This window comes from Oncorhynchus tshawytscha, linkage group LG25 (genome assembly GCF_018296145.1).
Source record: "Oncorhynchus tshawytscha isolate Ot180627B linkage group LG25, Otsh_v2.0, whole genome shotgun sequence".
NCBI classification, from domain to species: domain Eukaryota; kingdom Metazoa; phylum Chordata; class Actinopteri; order Salmoniformes; family Salmonidae; genus Oncorhynchus; species Oncorhynchus tshawytscha.
In genome coordinates this window covers 41,157,008-41,172,537 of record NC_056453.1, presented here as the reverse complement: position 1 = coordinate 41,172,537, position 15,530 = coordinate 41,157,008, and the positions used below count along the sequence as shown (strand labels likewise).

General features: G+C 42.7%; 1 protein-coding gene across 6 annotated transcripts in view; it reads right to left on the bottom strand.

Annotated features, from left to right (window-relative positions):
* LOC112223939 overlaps window positions 1–15,530 on the bottom strand; it is a 60,421-nt gene that overhangs the window by 44,254 nt on the left and 637 nt on the right. For all 6 annotated transcript variants that reach the window (XM_042305762.1, XM_042305765.1, XM_042305760.1 and 3 more), the window contains 10 exons: window positions 15,250–15,347; window positions 12,453–12,525; window positions 12,111–12,230; window positions 11,730–11,846; window positions 9,840–9,937; window positions 7,717–7,832; window positions 3,247–3,383; window positions 2,630–2,780; window positions 2,051–2,191; window positions 1,619–1,794 (listed from right to left, as the gene is read on the bottom strand). In XM_042305762.1, the coding sequence (XP_042161696.1) occupies window positions 1,619–1,794; window positions 2,051–2,191; window positions 2,630–2,780; window positions 3,247–3,383; window positions 7,717–7,832; window positions 9,840–9,937; window positions 11,730–11,846; window positions 12,111–12,230; window positions 12,453–12,525; window positions 15,250–15,347 (1,227 nt within the window). The remainder of the gene's footprint in view (window positions 1–1,618; window positions 1,795–2,050; window positions 2,192–2,629; window positions 2,781–3,246; window positions 3,384–7,716; window positions 7,833–9,839; window positions 9,938–11,729; window positions 11,847–12,110; window positions 12,231–12,452; window positions 12,526–15,249; window positions 15,348–15,530) is intronic.

The following is a 15,530-nucleotide window of genomic DNA, read 5'->3' as shown; positions in this document are numbered from 1 at the left end:
TGTGAGAAAGTGAGAAAGTTCAGGCAGGGTTTCTATGACTTCATACACTTCAAAGTTACTGACATTCCAGTTACCCAGGACTCAAACACACCCCCCAGTTACTAGAAACCAACTGGCTAGCGGAGAGCCTTTGTTACTGATTAGCGGTATGGATGAGACATGCTCATTAGCTATTCTGAAAGGTAACCTTATGGGCTTTCTGTTTCAATCTCGTTATAGCCAGTGTTGTACGTAGGGTTTATATCCATACCAGTAAGAGAGAAATATGACTGAGATAATACCCCCACTTGTTGGTCCACTCTGACACCTGTTGGAGAGGACAAACAGGGGGGGGGGAATTTAGCCCTTCTGATTCAGCTAGATAAGGTCTTGTTGAGCAGCTAAATTAGTAGAATCAGGTGTGTTAAATTAGGGTTGAACTGAAAACCCTCAGGACCATAGCTCTCCAGAAAGAGGGTTGAGCAACCCTGAATTAGACAATTCCCAATATTATATATTTTTTTAAATACAAAAAAAAGTTCAGGATGTTTAGGCGAGTTAGCTGGCTAACTTCTTGATGTTACAATGTAGCACAGTCCTCTGATCTGACCAGTCCCAAAACATTTACCAACACAACCGTTACTAAGAGCAAAGAAACACATGCAGGTAACTGACAAAATACAGGAAACTCCTGAGTAAATGAGGGATGAAAAGTGTATTGAAAGCAGGTGCATCACAGGTGTGGTTCCAGAGTTAATTAATCAATTGACATCCCATCATGCTTAGGGTCATGTATAAAAATTCTGGGTAGACAGTTGTTTTGGCTACCGTAGCTTTGCCCCCATAGGATGACAACATGTCTTGATCTAAATGCAGCTGTATTGATCATCTGGGAAGAATAAACTTGGGTTGAGGTTTAATAATGTCCGTGGAGTCAACTCTGAGAAATTAGAACCCAACACCATGGTCGTCTCAGACACCAGATCTCAACCCAAACGGGAGATTCTGGAGACAGCGTTTTACACCACTGTCCACAAAACACCAAAATGATGAAACTTATTATTTCACCTATATTTATCCAGGTAGGCCAGTTGAGAACAAGTTCTCATTTATATCTGCGACCTGGCCAAGATACAGCAAAGCAGTTCTCATGGAAGACCAGGGTCACATCCCTCCAATAGAGAGTTCCAGACACTTGTAGAATCTATGCCAAGGTGCATTGCATCTGTTCTGGCTGGTGGTGACCCAACGCCCTATGAAGACACTATATGTTGACGTTTCCTTTATTAGGTTCCCGTTTATATTCCACTAAGCAGACACGTTTACCAAAAGCCACTTACAATAGTACGACAGTGAACGCATGCATCTTTAGTGTGTGGAGTCACACTCAAGGGGGAAAAAGGGCCCATATTACACACTTGTAGGTGTTAAAAAAAAAAAGGCAAATGTATGTTTGAAATTTGTTTGTTTTTTGTTGCTTATCCCAACACCCCCTTGGTGAGGCTGTTCCCCCACCTGGCATCTGGCATCAATGGCAACCCTGGAGCAATTAAGTGCCTTTCTCAAGAGCACAGAGATTATTTCACTTTGTCAGCTCTGGGAATCAAACTAACGACCTTTCGGATATTAGAACACCGACCTGGTTGTTATTCTCCATCAGTCCTCTCAGTCTACCGATCTCCTCCTGCAGTTCTCTGATGACTTTAACACCACTGTCCTCGTCAACAAGCCCACAGTCAACGATGTTCTTAGCTTGGTTAGCGTAGCGCAAAGTGCTCAGTGTCTCACCGTAGTGCACGTCAGCAGGAGAAATAGCTGGGCAGAGAGATGGACACAAACAGAAGGTGGATCTCTCACTAAAAGAGCGACCAATCAAATCAGCAGTTGAGCTAAACAGCAACACCAAAAGGGAATAATCAACACGAATGTAAATCACTCTGGATAAGTGTCTGATAAATGACTCAAATGTTAAATTAATACTATGAACATTCACCACCAAAATAGGTTACACTACTAGTCCTATTTCTGTTAACAACCCCGACTGAATACCACTGACTAAGAGCAACCGTACTTGCTATCATGATTGTCTTGGTGTTTCCCCCCAGGCTATTTTTCAGGAGCCAGGTCAGAAGAGAGTCTCTGTAGGGGATAAACAGCTGCCTCTTCATCTTCCCTGTGTGAGAGCTCCCTTCTCCAGTCACACATGTATCAGCTAGAGAGAATACAGACAGAGACTTTATAGGGGGGGGTAACTTCTCCACACACAAAGCTAGGAGGCAAGACAGACAAACCCCCCCCAGAGAGACCGACATGAAATACTAATTGACTGAAACGGACTGGGAAAATTCCACAATATCTTCCAAAACAACTACAAAAGCGTGAAAGGACTTATGTTTCATGCCACAAAGCTAGCCAGATAGGAACACAATCATGAATACTTAGTAGTGTGGTTGCCAGTAGTGTAGCTAGCGCTTGATAGACTAATTCAAAATCCTGGTGCAGAGTTTAATTGGTATTACTAATAGCCTGAGTTGTCATGTCATGGTTGGCATTAGACATGTGGTGTGTGTGTGTGTGTGGGCATGTGCTTGCGTTTCCGTCTGTTCGTGTGCTCGTCCATACGCGTGTGTGTGTACTAAGCATAATTTACCCAGAGCAGAGATGACACTACCCAGAGTGACCAGGGACTTGTTGATGTTGGCTCCTTCATTCAGTCTGGCACCAGTCCTCTCACTGCCTGCCAAGTCTACCAGGTGGATCTTACTCACCGTCTCACATGGCAGTTCTGCATCAAAACAAACCTGGAGACCAAGGGGGGGGGGGACACAGACAGAGTTGTTAACATCAGTAGGGATGGATGGCGAGTAAAGGATGGAGATAGACAGGGACAAATCAGCACGCAACACTGTGCAACTTAACATGTATAGCTGGAAGTGGCTCAAAGCAAAACAATCCTACATAATAATATTGGACAAAAAGCTTGAGGGCTGGTCTTTGGTTGCACCCTAGGGCAAGAAAATACTAGTCTTCAACAAAGTCAAGGGTCACACACACACACACAGTAAAAACTGACATGAAGACTTGATGTGGTCCTGAGTGTGTCAGTTGATCAAATCATAAGTAAAGTTGTGGGCTCACAGTGAAAAACACAAAATAACTAAATGTACTGCAAGTCCCTATGGATAAAAATAGTCTTATTGGTATATTATAGTACAAATAAAATGGACATTGTGAAGACTTGGTCACCAGCAGTTTGTGTGTGTTTACCTGTGTTATGATGACGGTGAAGATGGAGTGAGAGCTAACATCATTCATGTCCGTGTTCGCCGTGATGCGTTTGGCATTCCCAGCATGCATTAGCTCCTCAATATCAGTGTAGTTCTGAACCAGGCGTGTCGACAGGTCTGACCAGACAGACAGGAAGAGAAAAAAAATAAGTCACATCTACCGACATGCTCATATCCGGTCAGCCACAGAGACCAGTGTTGGGTTAGCAACATGTCAACCACAGAGACCAGTGTTGGGTTAGCAACATGTCAGCCACAGAGACCAGTGTTGGGTTAGCAACATGTCAGCCACAGAGACCAGTGTTGGGTTAGCAACATGTCAACCACAGAGACCAGTGTTGGGTTAGCAACATGTCAGCCACAGAGACCAGTGTTGGGTTAGCAACATGTCAACCACAGAGACCAGTGTTGGGTTAGCAACATGTCAGCCACAGAGACCAGTGTTGGGTTAGCAACATGTCAACCACAGAGACCAGTGTTGGGTTAGCAACATGTCAACCACAGAGACCAGTGTTGGGTTAGCAACATGTCAACCACAGAGACCAGTGTTGGGTTAGCAACATGTCAGTGTTGGGTTAGCAACATGTCAGCCACAGAGACCAGTGTTGGGTTAGCAACATGTCAGCCCAGTGTTGGGTTAGCAGAGACCAGTGTTGGGTTAGCAACATGTCAACCACAGAGACCAGTGTTGGGTTAGCAACATGTCACCACAGAGACCAGTGTTGGGTTAGCAACATGTCAGTGTTGGGTTAGCAACATTAGCAACATGTCTGTCAGCCACAGTGTCATGTCAACAGAGACCAGTGTTGGGTTAGGCCCATGTCAGCCACAGAGACCAGTGTTGGGTTAATGTCAGCCACAGGTGTTGATAGTGGCATCTCAGCCACACCCAGTGTTCTGTTAACTCAGGTCAAAAACTCCTGGGAGAGTCTCTCTCCCCCTTTTCAAGCAGAGATCGAGACCACAGAGTGAACAAAGGATTTAACGTGGCCAAACTCCTAAATCCTCAAAATGGGAAAAAGTCAGAAGTTTACATACACCTTAGCCAAATACATTTAAAGTCAGTTTCACAATTCTTGACATTTAATCCTAGGGGAAAAAAATCCCTGTCTTAGGTCAGTTAGGAGCAATGTCTGTGGTGATCCTCCTGCAGACAAAAAATGTTCTATTATATTGACAAGATAGTCAAGTGACCGCTCTGGCAATGGAAGATGTCGTCCCAAAGGCAGTAAAGCATACGGTCTGATTATCGTGGACACTGCAGACCAGCACCATGGAGCACTGCATGGCGGGAGACAGGGTTTGTCTAGAAGAGACACAGTTGAAGTCGGAAGTTCACATACACCTTAGCTAAACAGTTCCACAATTCCTTACATTTAATCCTAGTAAAAATTCCCTGTCTTACGTCAGCTAGTATTTGGTAGCATTGCCTTTAAATTGTTTAACTTGGGTCAAATGTTGCTGGTAGCCTTCCACAAGCTTCCCACAATAAGTTGGGTGAATTTTGGCCCGTTCCTCCTGACGGAGCTGGTGTAATGGAGTCAGCTTTGTAGGCCTCCTTGCTCACACGCTTTTTCAGTTCTGCCTACAAATGTTCTATAGGATTGAGGTCAGGACGTGGTGATGGCCACGCCAATACCTTGACTTTGTTGTCCTTAAGCCATTTTGCCACCGCTTTGGAAGTATGCTGGGGGTCATTGTCCATTTGGAAGACCCATTTGAGACTAAGCTTTACCTTCCTGACTGATGTCTTGAGATGTCGCTTCAAAACATCCATGTAAATTTTCCTTCCTCATGATGCCATCTATTTTGTGAAGTGCACCAGTCCCTCCTACAGCAAAGCACCCCCACAGTTCACTGTTGGGATGTTGTTCTTCGGCTTGCAAGCCTCCCATCTTTTTCCTCCAAACATAACGATGGTTATATTGGCCAAACAGTTCTATTTTTGTTTTGTCAGACCATAGGACATTTCTCCAAAAAGTACAACCTTTGTCCCCATGTGCAGTTGCAAACCGTAGTCTGGTCTTTGCTGTTGTTCTGGGATTGAGTTGCACTTTTCGCACCAAAGTACATTCATCTCTAGGAGACGGAACGTGTCTCCTTCCTGAGAGGTATGACGGATGCGTGGTCCAATGGTGTTTATACTTGTTTGTACAGATGAATGTGGTATCTTCAGACGTTTGGAAATTGCCCCCAAGGATGAACCAGACTAGGTCTACAGTTTCTCTGAGGTCTCGGCTGATTTCTTTTGATTTTCCCAAGATGTCAAGCAGAGGCACAGAGTTTGAATGTAGGCTTTGAAATACATCCACAGGTACACCTCCAAATGACTCAAAGGATGTCAATTAGCCTATTGGAAGCTTCTAAAGCCATGACATTTTTCTGGAATTTTCCAAGCTGTTTAAAAGACAGTCAACTTAGTGTATGTAAACTTCTAACCTACTGGAATTGGGATAGTGAATTATAAGTGAAATAATCTGTCTGTAAACAATTGTTGGAAAAATTACTCGTGTCATGCACAAAGTAGATGTCCTAACAGACTTACCAAAGCTATAGTTTGTTAAAAATAAATTTGTGGAGTGGTTGTAAAACGCGTTTTAATGACTCCAACCTAAGAGTACGTAAGCTTCCGACTTCACCTGTATATGTCCACTTGTGAGAATGTGGGAAGGGTCCGTGGACACTTAAGGGACAGTTATGTTGAGTGCATTTCATTTGGTGACCTCACAAAGGACAGGAAACACACAGAACTATCGCTGAACATGGACATTTAATTATTGTATAAAATGGATGAGTAAAGATGAAACTATTTGTGAAATGATGTAATGCGATGTTAACCTTGAACAGGAATACAATTCTCCCAAAATGTAAAGTTTAACTAGTCACCGGCCGCACCCCCGTGAACACAGACATGATCTGGCGTCATGGAACCACCTTTTCTATTGTTACGAATAGAAACCCCTCCTGAGGAAATCCTCTTCAGACTAATCAAACACACAGCGTGAGCTGTGATTGCGAATAGCTCAGACTACGCATATCTCGGTGTAAGCTGATGTGGCACAGGTTTGAGTACCAAGACTAGAAAACCATACCACGTGGAGCATTGGCTACACGGCTGGAAATGGTTCAACTCTGAGACTATCGATCCCTATAGAATAAGAGCCAATCTTAGATACTAATTACTAGTTTGCAGCTAGTAAATTATGTAAAACTGGGATGCGAATACCGACAACAGCCGAAACATCTATCAGAACATTTCTGAATGGTACTCTGAAGTATCCAGCCTAACAACAAAATACTTTGATCTCCAGGGAAACAGAGAGGGAGATGAACTCTCGAGCAGACGGACCGGATTCCAACAGAGAAGACAACAATGACACACACCGTAAATAAGTACTTGCAATTATTCTCGAATGAGCAGCCGTTCACGTGCGAAGGATTAGCACTTCAATGTATATAATTATCGACTGTAAGGGAATCCATTTTGTCTCTCTCGCTCTCAGGGGGGGAATCTTCCCCATCACTGTTAGTAACCAGTATCTACTGTTTGTTTATGCATTTCTGTGATTAGTTAGTAAATGAAGGAATAAGCCAATTGGTGTAAGGATGATATATAATATATATAAATATTATATTATATTTATATTAAAGGCAGATAACCAAAAATGTATGACGTTCTGATGAGACTGATGTGAGGTAAAAAAATAATTAATAGAAGACTAATTGATCAGATATTTTTTATATGTGAAGAGTTCGGAAAAGTATAACTTTGTAATCTGAAGACTGTCCGTGGTGCCCCGACTTCCTAGTTAAATTTACATGATTAGTTTAATTACGTAATAATTACAAAGAATTTGTATAAAATTTTAAAAATCCTTCACCTTTTACATGATGCCAAAGACAACACAGACCAGTGTTGGGTTAGTTAACATGTCCAACAAGCTTTTTTAACCTCCTTACCGGACTACATGACCTTTGTTTTGGAGTTGTTCCCTCTCCCCCACTGGTGTTATTACTACCGCTGAGGGTTTAGAGCTGGAGGTAGTCATATCGTACAGGTAAATGAGAGTACGGCTAGATGGTGCACTGTCCTTCTCTCATCACATGAAGATGCAGGCTAAAGTTCCAAAACAAATTTGTGCACAAAACTCTAGCTTTGTGCATAAGGAACATTCCTGGGATCTTTTAATTCAGCTCATGAAAGATGGGACCAACACTTTACATGTTGCCTTCATAATTTAGTTCGGTGTTTCTACCAAATCAATTCATTTTAAAATGTTGATTACTTTTCCTTATTATCATTATCATTCACCTGACGATAATACAAATGTTGGACTAACATATGATGGGGTCCCTGTGTTGTCAGTTTGGCTGGGAGGGAGGGGGGGTCCCTGAGAAGGAAAAGGTTGTAGACCCCTGATCAATGCGATAGTGAGTGATAAAGTCTTACTCTCCACATAGGGCCCATCCTTGGGGTGTTCTCTGAGGTAGAGTCCTGACCAACTCCCTGGGTCCGTCTTAGTCGTGAGGAGGTCCTGTACACGCTCATTATAAATCTCCAGGTAGCTAACAAACAAAGACATGGAACATTTCACATCATAAACATCACCACCATCGGGCTGCAGAACAATTGACCGCAAGCTTCCTTCAGTATCTACAGGCTGGAGTGATCTATTCTGTTGGGGGTTGGTGAGGAGAGCGATCTATTCTGTTGGGGGGGGGTTGGTGAGGAGAGAGATCTATTCTGTTGGGGGGTTGGTGAGGAGAGAGATCTATTCTGTTGGGGGTTGGTGAGGAGAGAGATCTATTCTGTTGGGGGGTGAGGAGAGAGATCTATTCTGTTGGGGGGTTGGTGAGGAGAGAGATCTATTCTGTTGGGGGGTTCTATTCTGTTGGGGGGTGGTGAGGAGAGAGATCTATTCTGTTGGGGGTTGGTGAGGAGAGAGATCTATTCTGTTGGGGGGTTGGTGAGGAGAGAGATCTATTCTGTTGGGGGTTGGTGAGGAGAGAGATCTATTCTGTTGGGGGGTTGGTGAGGAGAGAGATCTATTCTGTTGGGGGGTTGGTGAGGAGAGTGAGATCTATTCTGTTGGGGGGTTGGTGAGGAGAGAGATCTATTCTGTTGGGGGTTGGTGAGGAGAGAGATCTATTCTGTTGGGGGGTTGGTGAGGAGAGAGATCTATTCTGTTGGGGGTTGGTGAGGAGAGAGATCTATTCTGTTGGGGGGTTGGTGAGGAGAGAGATCTATTCTGTTGGGGGTTGGTGAGGAGAGATCTATTCTGTTGGGGGGTTGGTGAGGAGAGAGATCTATTCTGTTGGGGTTGGGGGGTTGGAGATCTATTCTGAGGAGAGAGATCTATTCTGTTGGGGTTGTGGTTGGTGAGGAGAGAGATCTATTCTGTTGGGGTTGTGGTTGGTGAGGAGAGAGATCTATTCTGTTGGGGTTGTGGTTGGTGAGGAGAGAGATCTATTCTGTTGGGGTTGTGGTTGGTGAGGAGAGAGATCTATTCTGTTGGGGTTGTGGTTGGTGAGGAGAGAGATCTATTCTGTTGGGGTTGTGAGGAAGTAGAGACAGGGAACGTTATTGCTTAGTTGTCTGGAAACAACCAACACTCACAGCGATCCCTCCCTGAGCACACACAAATGAAAGCAGACACCATTTCCACCTGATTAAGTTTTAATACCCTGAATGTTTATTTAAAATAGTTCTATAAAAAAAATATATTATGACAGCGGCTGGGGAAAGTATTTTATTTAGTCATAAAATCTATAGGAATTACTGCAGCGGAGCTGGTCTAAGACAGTTTGTCTTTATGTTCATTGGCAAACAGATGTAAGAGTACAGCGTGATTACAGTACATCATCCAACTAGCAGTCAGGTTAACTAGCCTAGCGCTCCTCTATGGGGTTTGGCAGTTAGCTCAGCTATCCTAGCACTCCTCTATGGGGTTTGGCATTTAGCTCAGCTATCCTAGCACTCCTCTATGGGGTTTGGCAGTCAGGTTAACTAGCCTAGCGCTCCTCTATGGGGTTTGGCAATTAGGTAAACTAGCCTAGCGCTACTGTATGGAGTTTGGCAGTTAGCTCAGCTATCCTAGAGCTACTGTATGGGGTTTGGCAGTTAGCTCAGCTATCCTAGCGCTACTGTATGGGGTTTGGCAGTTAGCTCAGCTATCCTAGCGCTACTGTATGGGGTTTGGCAGTTAAGTCTGAGGGACTCTAGCTGACCTATCATACAGAAGGTGAAGAGGCCAATGTTCACCTTCCTTTACCGCATCTTCCCCCAGTTGTTCTAATCTGCTCTACTGGCTAAAAGTCGGGACAAGTAAACGTTGGGAATACCAATAGAGATGACCGTACATGGTCGACCCTCAGTCACATTTTAGATAGGTGCCAAATGAACAAGCCATCCAGCCTACACCATTGGACCACACTGTCTGCCACACTTATTTAAACTGCTAGTGGTCTCTCTCTCTACCCCCCCCGAGGAAATCAGTAGCTTTAGCAATCAACTGTTCCGTGACAGCACCCTACTGTAGTAGTTATTAGTTGCTCAGCAGCGCGGACTCTTACCTGACCTCTATGCGGAAGGAGGCCCCATCCACCTGGTCCATCTCTGATATGTGACAGAACAGTCCATCACAGATCCGTGGAATCAGACCTAGATCTCCCTGGAACACAAGAAAGTATAATAGGAGAGGTCATGTACATTCAACATCCGTACAGTGTATCCTGTACTCCCTCTCCTCTGCTGTCCTATATACACACACACACACACACACACACACACCCAGTCAAGCAACAACTTCTACAAACCCCAACCAATCGGCCAGGGCATCTGATGTGAAGTTAGAGTCTACGCCACCTTACACAAACACAGCGGAATATGTGAATGTCGTTTCACGTCACAAAAATAAAGGCGGGACCTTGGACATAGTCCTGCTTGCATGGTTCTGCTACGGAGTTACCTGCCAAACAAATATCGTTACGGAGCGTACAATTCCTTGAGCGGCATCGGGGCGGTGTTGAGTAGTATGAAACTATTTTAGACATGAACTCGCTTTGGTTGAAAATGGAACCAGGAAAATAGATCGTTTCTGAAAGAGAAACGGTGGTTTCACAAAATAATTAAACCTACAGCCGAAAGGTTGATGTGTCTTTGAGGAAGACACTTAACCCTAATTGCTTCTGTAAGACAGTCTGAAAAATGGCTAAAAAAAGTAATTGTCACCAATCAACTTCAAGATTCCGCAGTCTTAGTTTCGCTTTGCATTTAAAATAGCCTAAGCAGTCTACTTTGCATTGATAACCAACTATAATCTCAGCGACTGTTAAAAACAATGCATGAACAAACAAAAAAACGCTTTTTGGTCATAATTTAAAGGTTAGGCATTAGGGTTAGCAGTGTGGTTAAGGTAAGGGTTTTAAAAATAACATTATGACTATGTGGCTGTGCCAGCAAGCCTCCATGTCGAGATTCATGACAAATTCCAACATGCACCTAAAAACAGCCCCAAACCACGTGCATTTTCACTGTGATGGCATTCTATTTGTAGCAGTTATAGTTGAGAATACATTGAAGTAGTATAAGAATGTGCCAGGCCATATTATTTCATTAGAAATCTGATTAGGAACCTAAAAGGCCATCTTGAGGTTTTTAGCCAGCTAGCTAGCAAGCTGCTAGAGTCACCGCCTACAGCCCAACTGTCACAAAATGAAGTAATGTAAACCAACCTAAACTTTAATTACATGTAGCTATTACTCAAATATGCAGTGGTTCCATATGTTTTATTTAAATAGTTTTGATGTCTTCACTATTATTCTACAATGTAGACAATAGTACAAAGAACCTTGGAATGAGTAGGTGTCCAAACTTGACTGTTACGATACAATTTCATTACAAATATTTCTGCTGAGACTGGCTTGGATACCATTTTTATGTATCTGCCAGCAGTTTGAATGAAGTTGAAAGCAGTTTTGCGAGCCATTGCTAACTTGGGTTAGCATACAATCATTGTGCCATCTGTTCCAATAGACATCCAGTTATTGTGTTAATGCTAGTTAGCAATTGAGCTAACGCTAGTTAGCAACTGCAAAATGCACAGACAAAAAAAAATAAAAAATGGAGTTCAACCACTCTGGTTAAGCTGAGAAAAGGCTTTATTGCTAACATTTCACACTAACCCTTAAAGATCAAAGTGACAAGTTACAACATATATTTGTAGTAAACAGAGTAAGGAGTGGCGCGAATCGTCACACAGCCACCGCTAGCTCTTCATCTTCCTACAGTGCAGTGATGCACACCAGTTACATTTCAGATGGTGTCAACGTCATTTAAATTGATGAATTTTCCTGTAAAAATGTCCCTTTAAAAAAAATTTTTTTTTTTTTTTTTTTTTAAGTCACAATTTCAAAGTTGTAATACAAAAAAACGGAGAAAAAAAAAACTCCTGGGTGACTTACTGGGTTTCCTATCATGGTATAAGACTTCCCTGACCCGGTTTGTCCATAGGCAAACACACAGGCGTTGTAACCTTCAAACGCTGCCTTCAGGACATCACAGCCCAAGTCTTTAAACACCTGCAATGAACAGAGATGGCAGGGAGGGGGTGGGAGGTAAGAGGTGAATTAGGGGTTAAGCCTGATGCATGTGTGAAACCAGGGCGAGTTCAGTTGGTATGTGAGAGTTCTGCTCTGGAGGAGAAAGAGCTATAAGACCTTAAAGATAAGAGAGATGTACAGCCTCTCCTCCACGTAGAGAACAGACCACAGGGTGTCCCACTGAGGGTATAGCTGATGAACAGTGAGTGGTTTCAGGTTCAGAGGTGTGTGTTTGTGCGATACCTTCTCCTGAGGCACAAAGTTGGGGCTTCTGACATCAGTAGAATCGTAGGAGAAATCATAGGAGAATGAATGGCTTCCTCGATCCGTCAGGCCAATGCCAAGAATACCTTTTTGTATGTCCTACAAACAAAAAATGTTTCATTCATTTAAACAGGAGAGTCATTGTCATTGTGCCATCTTCATTCTAGAACCTTCGGTTGGTCCCGATATTTGTACAAACATTTCCCATATCATCATTATTATTATTATTATTATTATTATTAATATTAAGTTCCTTCCCACAAAATCTATGTCACTCAAAACAAAAGCTGAAGGTTTCTGGTGATTGCATGCTGCATTGACCTTGTTGTTGCCGTCTACAGATGTGGTCTTCCCCTTCATGTGGATAATCACCTTCGCTGACATTTCCTTTTCTCTGTGAAACGGATGGAGGTTTTAGAGCAGTTTACAGGAAGTCAGGCTGCTTTATGTAGAAAAACAGCAAACAATGTCCAATGTAGGCCTACAGCCGATATATTGTTATTTTGTGGGTGAGTAAGTGCCATGACGATAAATTACAGTCAGTCGTGATGATAATTTACTTGAAGAAAACACCTTATCGGGTAACAAGAATTTGAACTGTGCAGTTTATCTTTGAAAAAGCATCATTGGACTTCAAGTGTTGAGTAAATTATTACTATATTTATCCCTCAACATTATATATAGAACATATTTCATTACTCTTCTAATTATATATAGCCTTCATTCCAGTGGAGGCTCCTCAGAGGAGGAAAGGGAGGACCATCATCCTCAGTGAATATTTTTTTTTAAACGAAACATTTAAGGTATCATTCAGGTAAAACTATACTAAATATATTTGTGACCAAATAATTGACTAAAACAGTAATAGGAAATGAAGGTCTACAGTAGCCCTCAACAGAACTCTGTAGGGTAGCACCATGGTGTACCTCAGGTAGTTTTCATCCTTCTCTGCTTACATCAACTAAAAATACAAAACCTAGGAGGCTCATGGTTTTCACCCCATTCCATAGACTTACACAGTAATTATGACAACATCCAGAGAACATCCTCCAACCTATCAGAGCTCTTGCAGCATTAACTGACATTTTTGTCAACCCAATCAAAGGATCAGAGAATGAATCTAGTACTGAAAGCATACATTATAGCTAGTTAGCCTACTCAAACAACCAGCTCAAAACAGAGAGGGGTGCCATGTTAGGTAGCTGGCTATCCAACAGAGAGGGATGCTCTCTTAGCTAGCTGGCTATCCAACAGAGAGGGGTGCTATGTTAGGTAGCTGGTTATCCAACAGAGAGCGATGCTATGTTAGGTAGCTGGTTATCCAACAGAGAGCGATGCTATGTTAGGTAGCTGGTTATCCAACAGAGAGCGATGCTATGTTAGGTAGCTGGTTATCCAACAGAGAGCGATGCTATGTTAGGTAGCTGGTTATCCAACAGAGAGCGATGCTATGTTAGGTAGCTGGTTATCCAACAGAGAGCGATGCTATGTTAGGTAGCTGGTTATCCAACAGAGAGCGATGCTATGTTAGGTAGCTGGTTATCCAACAGAGAGCGATGCTATGTTAGGTAGCTGGTTATCCAACAGAGAGCGATGCTATGTTAGGTAGCTGGCTATCCAACAGAGAGGGATGCTATGTTAGGTAGCTGGCTATCCAACAGAGAGGGATGCTATGTTAGGTAGCTGGCTATCCAACAGAGATGCATGCTATGTTAGCTAGCTGGTTATCCAACAGAGATGCTATGTTAGGTAGCTGGTTATCCAACAGAGAGCGATGCTATGTTAGGTAGCTGGTTATCCAACAGAGATGCTATGTTAGGTAGCTGGTTATCCAACAGAGATGCTATGTTAGGTAGCTGGTTATCCAACAGAGATGCTATGTTAGGTAGCTGGTTATCCAACAGAGATGCTATGTTAGGTAGCTGGTTATCCAACAGAGATGCTATGTTAGGTAGCTGGTTATCCAACAGAGATGCTATAGGTAGCTGGTTATCCAACAGAGATGCTATGTTAGGTAGCTGGTTATCCAACAGAGATGCTATGTTAGGTAGCTGGTTATCCAACAGAGATGCTATGTTAGGTAGCTGGTTATCCAACAGAGATGCTATGTTAGGTAGCTGGTTATCCAACAGAGATGCTATGTTAGGTAGCTGGTTATCCAACAGAGATGCTATGTTAGGTAGCTGGTTATCCAACAGAGATGCTATGTTAGGTAGCTGGTTATCCAACAGAGATGCTATGTTAGGTAGCTGGTTATCCAACAGAGATGCTATGTTAGGTAGCTGGTTATCCAACAGAGATGCTATGTTAGGTAGCTGGTTATCCAACAGAGATGCTATGTTAGGTAGCTGGTTATCCAACAGAGATGCTATGTTAGGTAGCTGGTTATGGCTATCCAACACCGGAACTCTTCCAAATCAATTAACGTTTTTGGTGTTCTTACGTTCTCTCCGGGGCAGTAACTACTAAACCGCTTAGTGACTACACTAGAAAAGAGTTCCCCAACTGGTGGCCCACAGGTGTTTTTATTTTCATTGTTGGACATTAGACTGTAAAAACACCTGGAAATCAGTTTCAAGTTATTTTAATTTAAGAAATGTTTCCAAGTATTCAAACACATGAGACAATTGATCATATAGAAATTTAAACAAGGTTTGAAATTGTTTTAGTCAAACATATCTGTTTGGGCTTCTTGTGGTCAATTTGTCAATCTACAAATGATTTGTAATTTAGTTCCAGCACCTGACCAGCCACTCAAGAATATTTTTTAAAAAACCTTTAGACCAGTGCACCTATGTCGTAAACTTTCATGGAGAAATTCGAGTATCATGTAGTATCCTGAACATATCGATTGAGTTGGGTGAATGGAAAATTAATGACGGCCTTACAATATGCTGTAATAAATAAAGATAAGGCAATGCCCATTAGGAAATGATCGTCCTGCGTCTTAAATGGCACAGACCCCACTGATTCATTCATATGCTGAGTCATGTCATCATAAATCAAGTTCTCAATCCCGATATGACAACATGAAAAAAAAAAACATTGTTATGGATTGTCCATTCCGAGTATAGGGGGGTTTACATAATAAAATGACAGAATAACTCAGAAAACAGACCTTTTGTTCAAGGGTCGAACACGGACAGCCACACACACTGACGCCATGGCACGGCGCACCTTAGTCCAAAACGCCTGGGAACTGCACCTGACAGCGAACTGACCAAATACAGCCGGTCAGACACATAACTACAATCAGTTCACTTGACAAATGGTAACGTAGTAATTAAGTTTCATGGCTGCGGGTAATTTACTCTTGACAGGCCTCTTCCGATAGTTTACTTCTCAGAACAGACTGATATCAAGTTGAATGTAACAGTGTGCTGCCGCCACCGTGCTTGT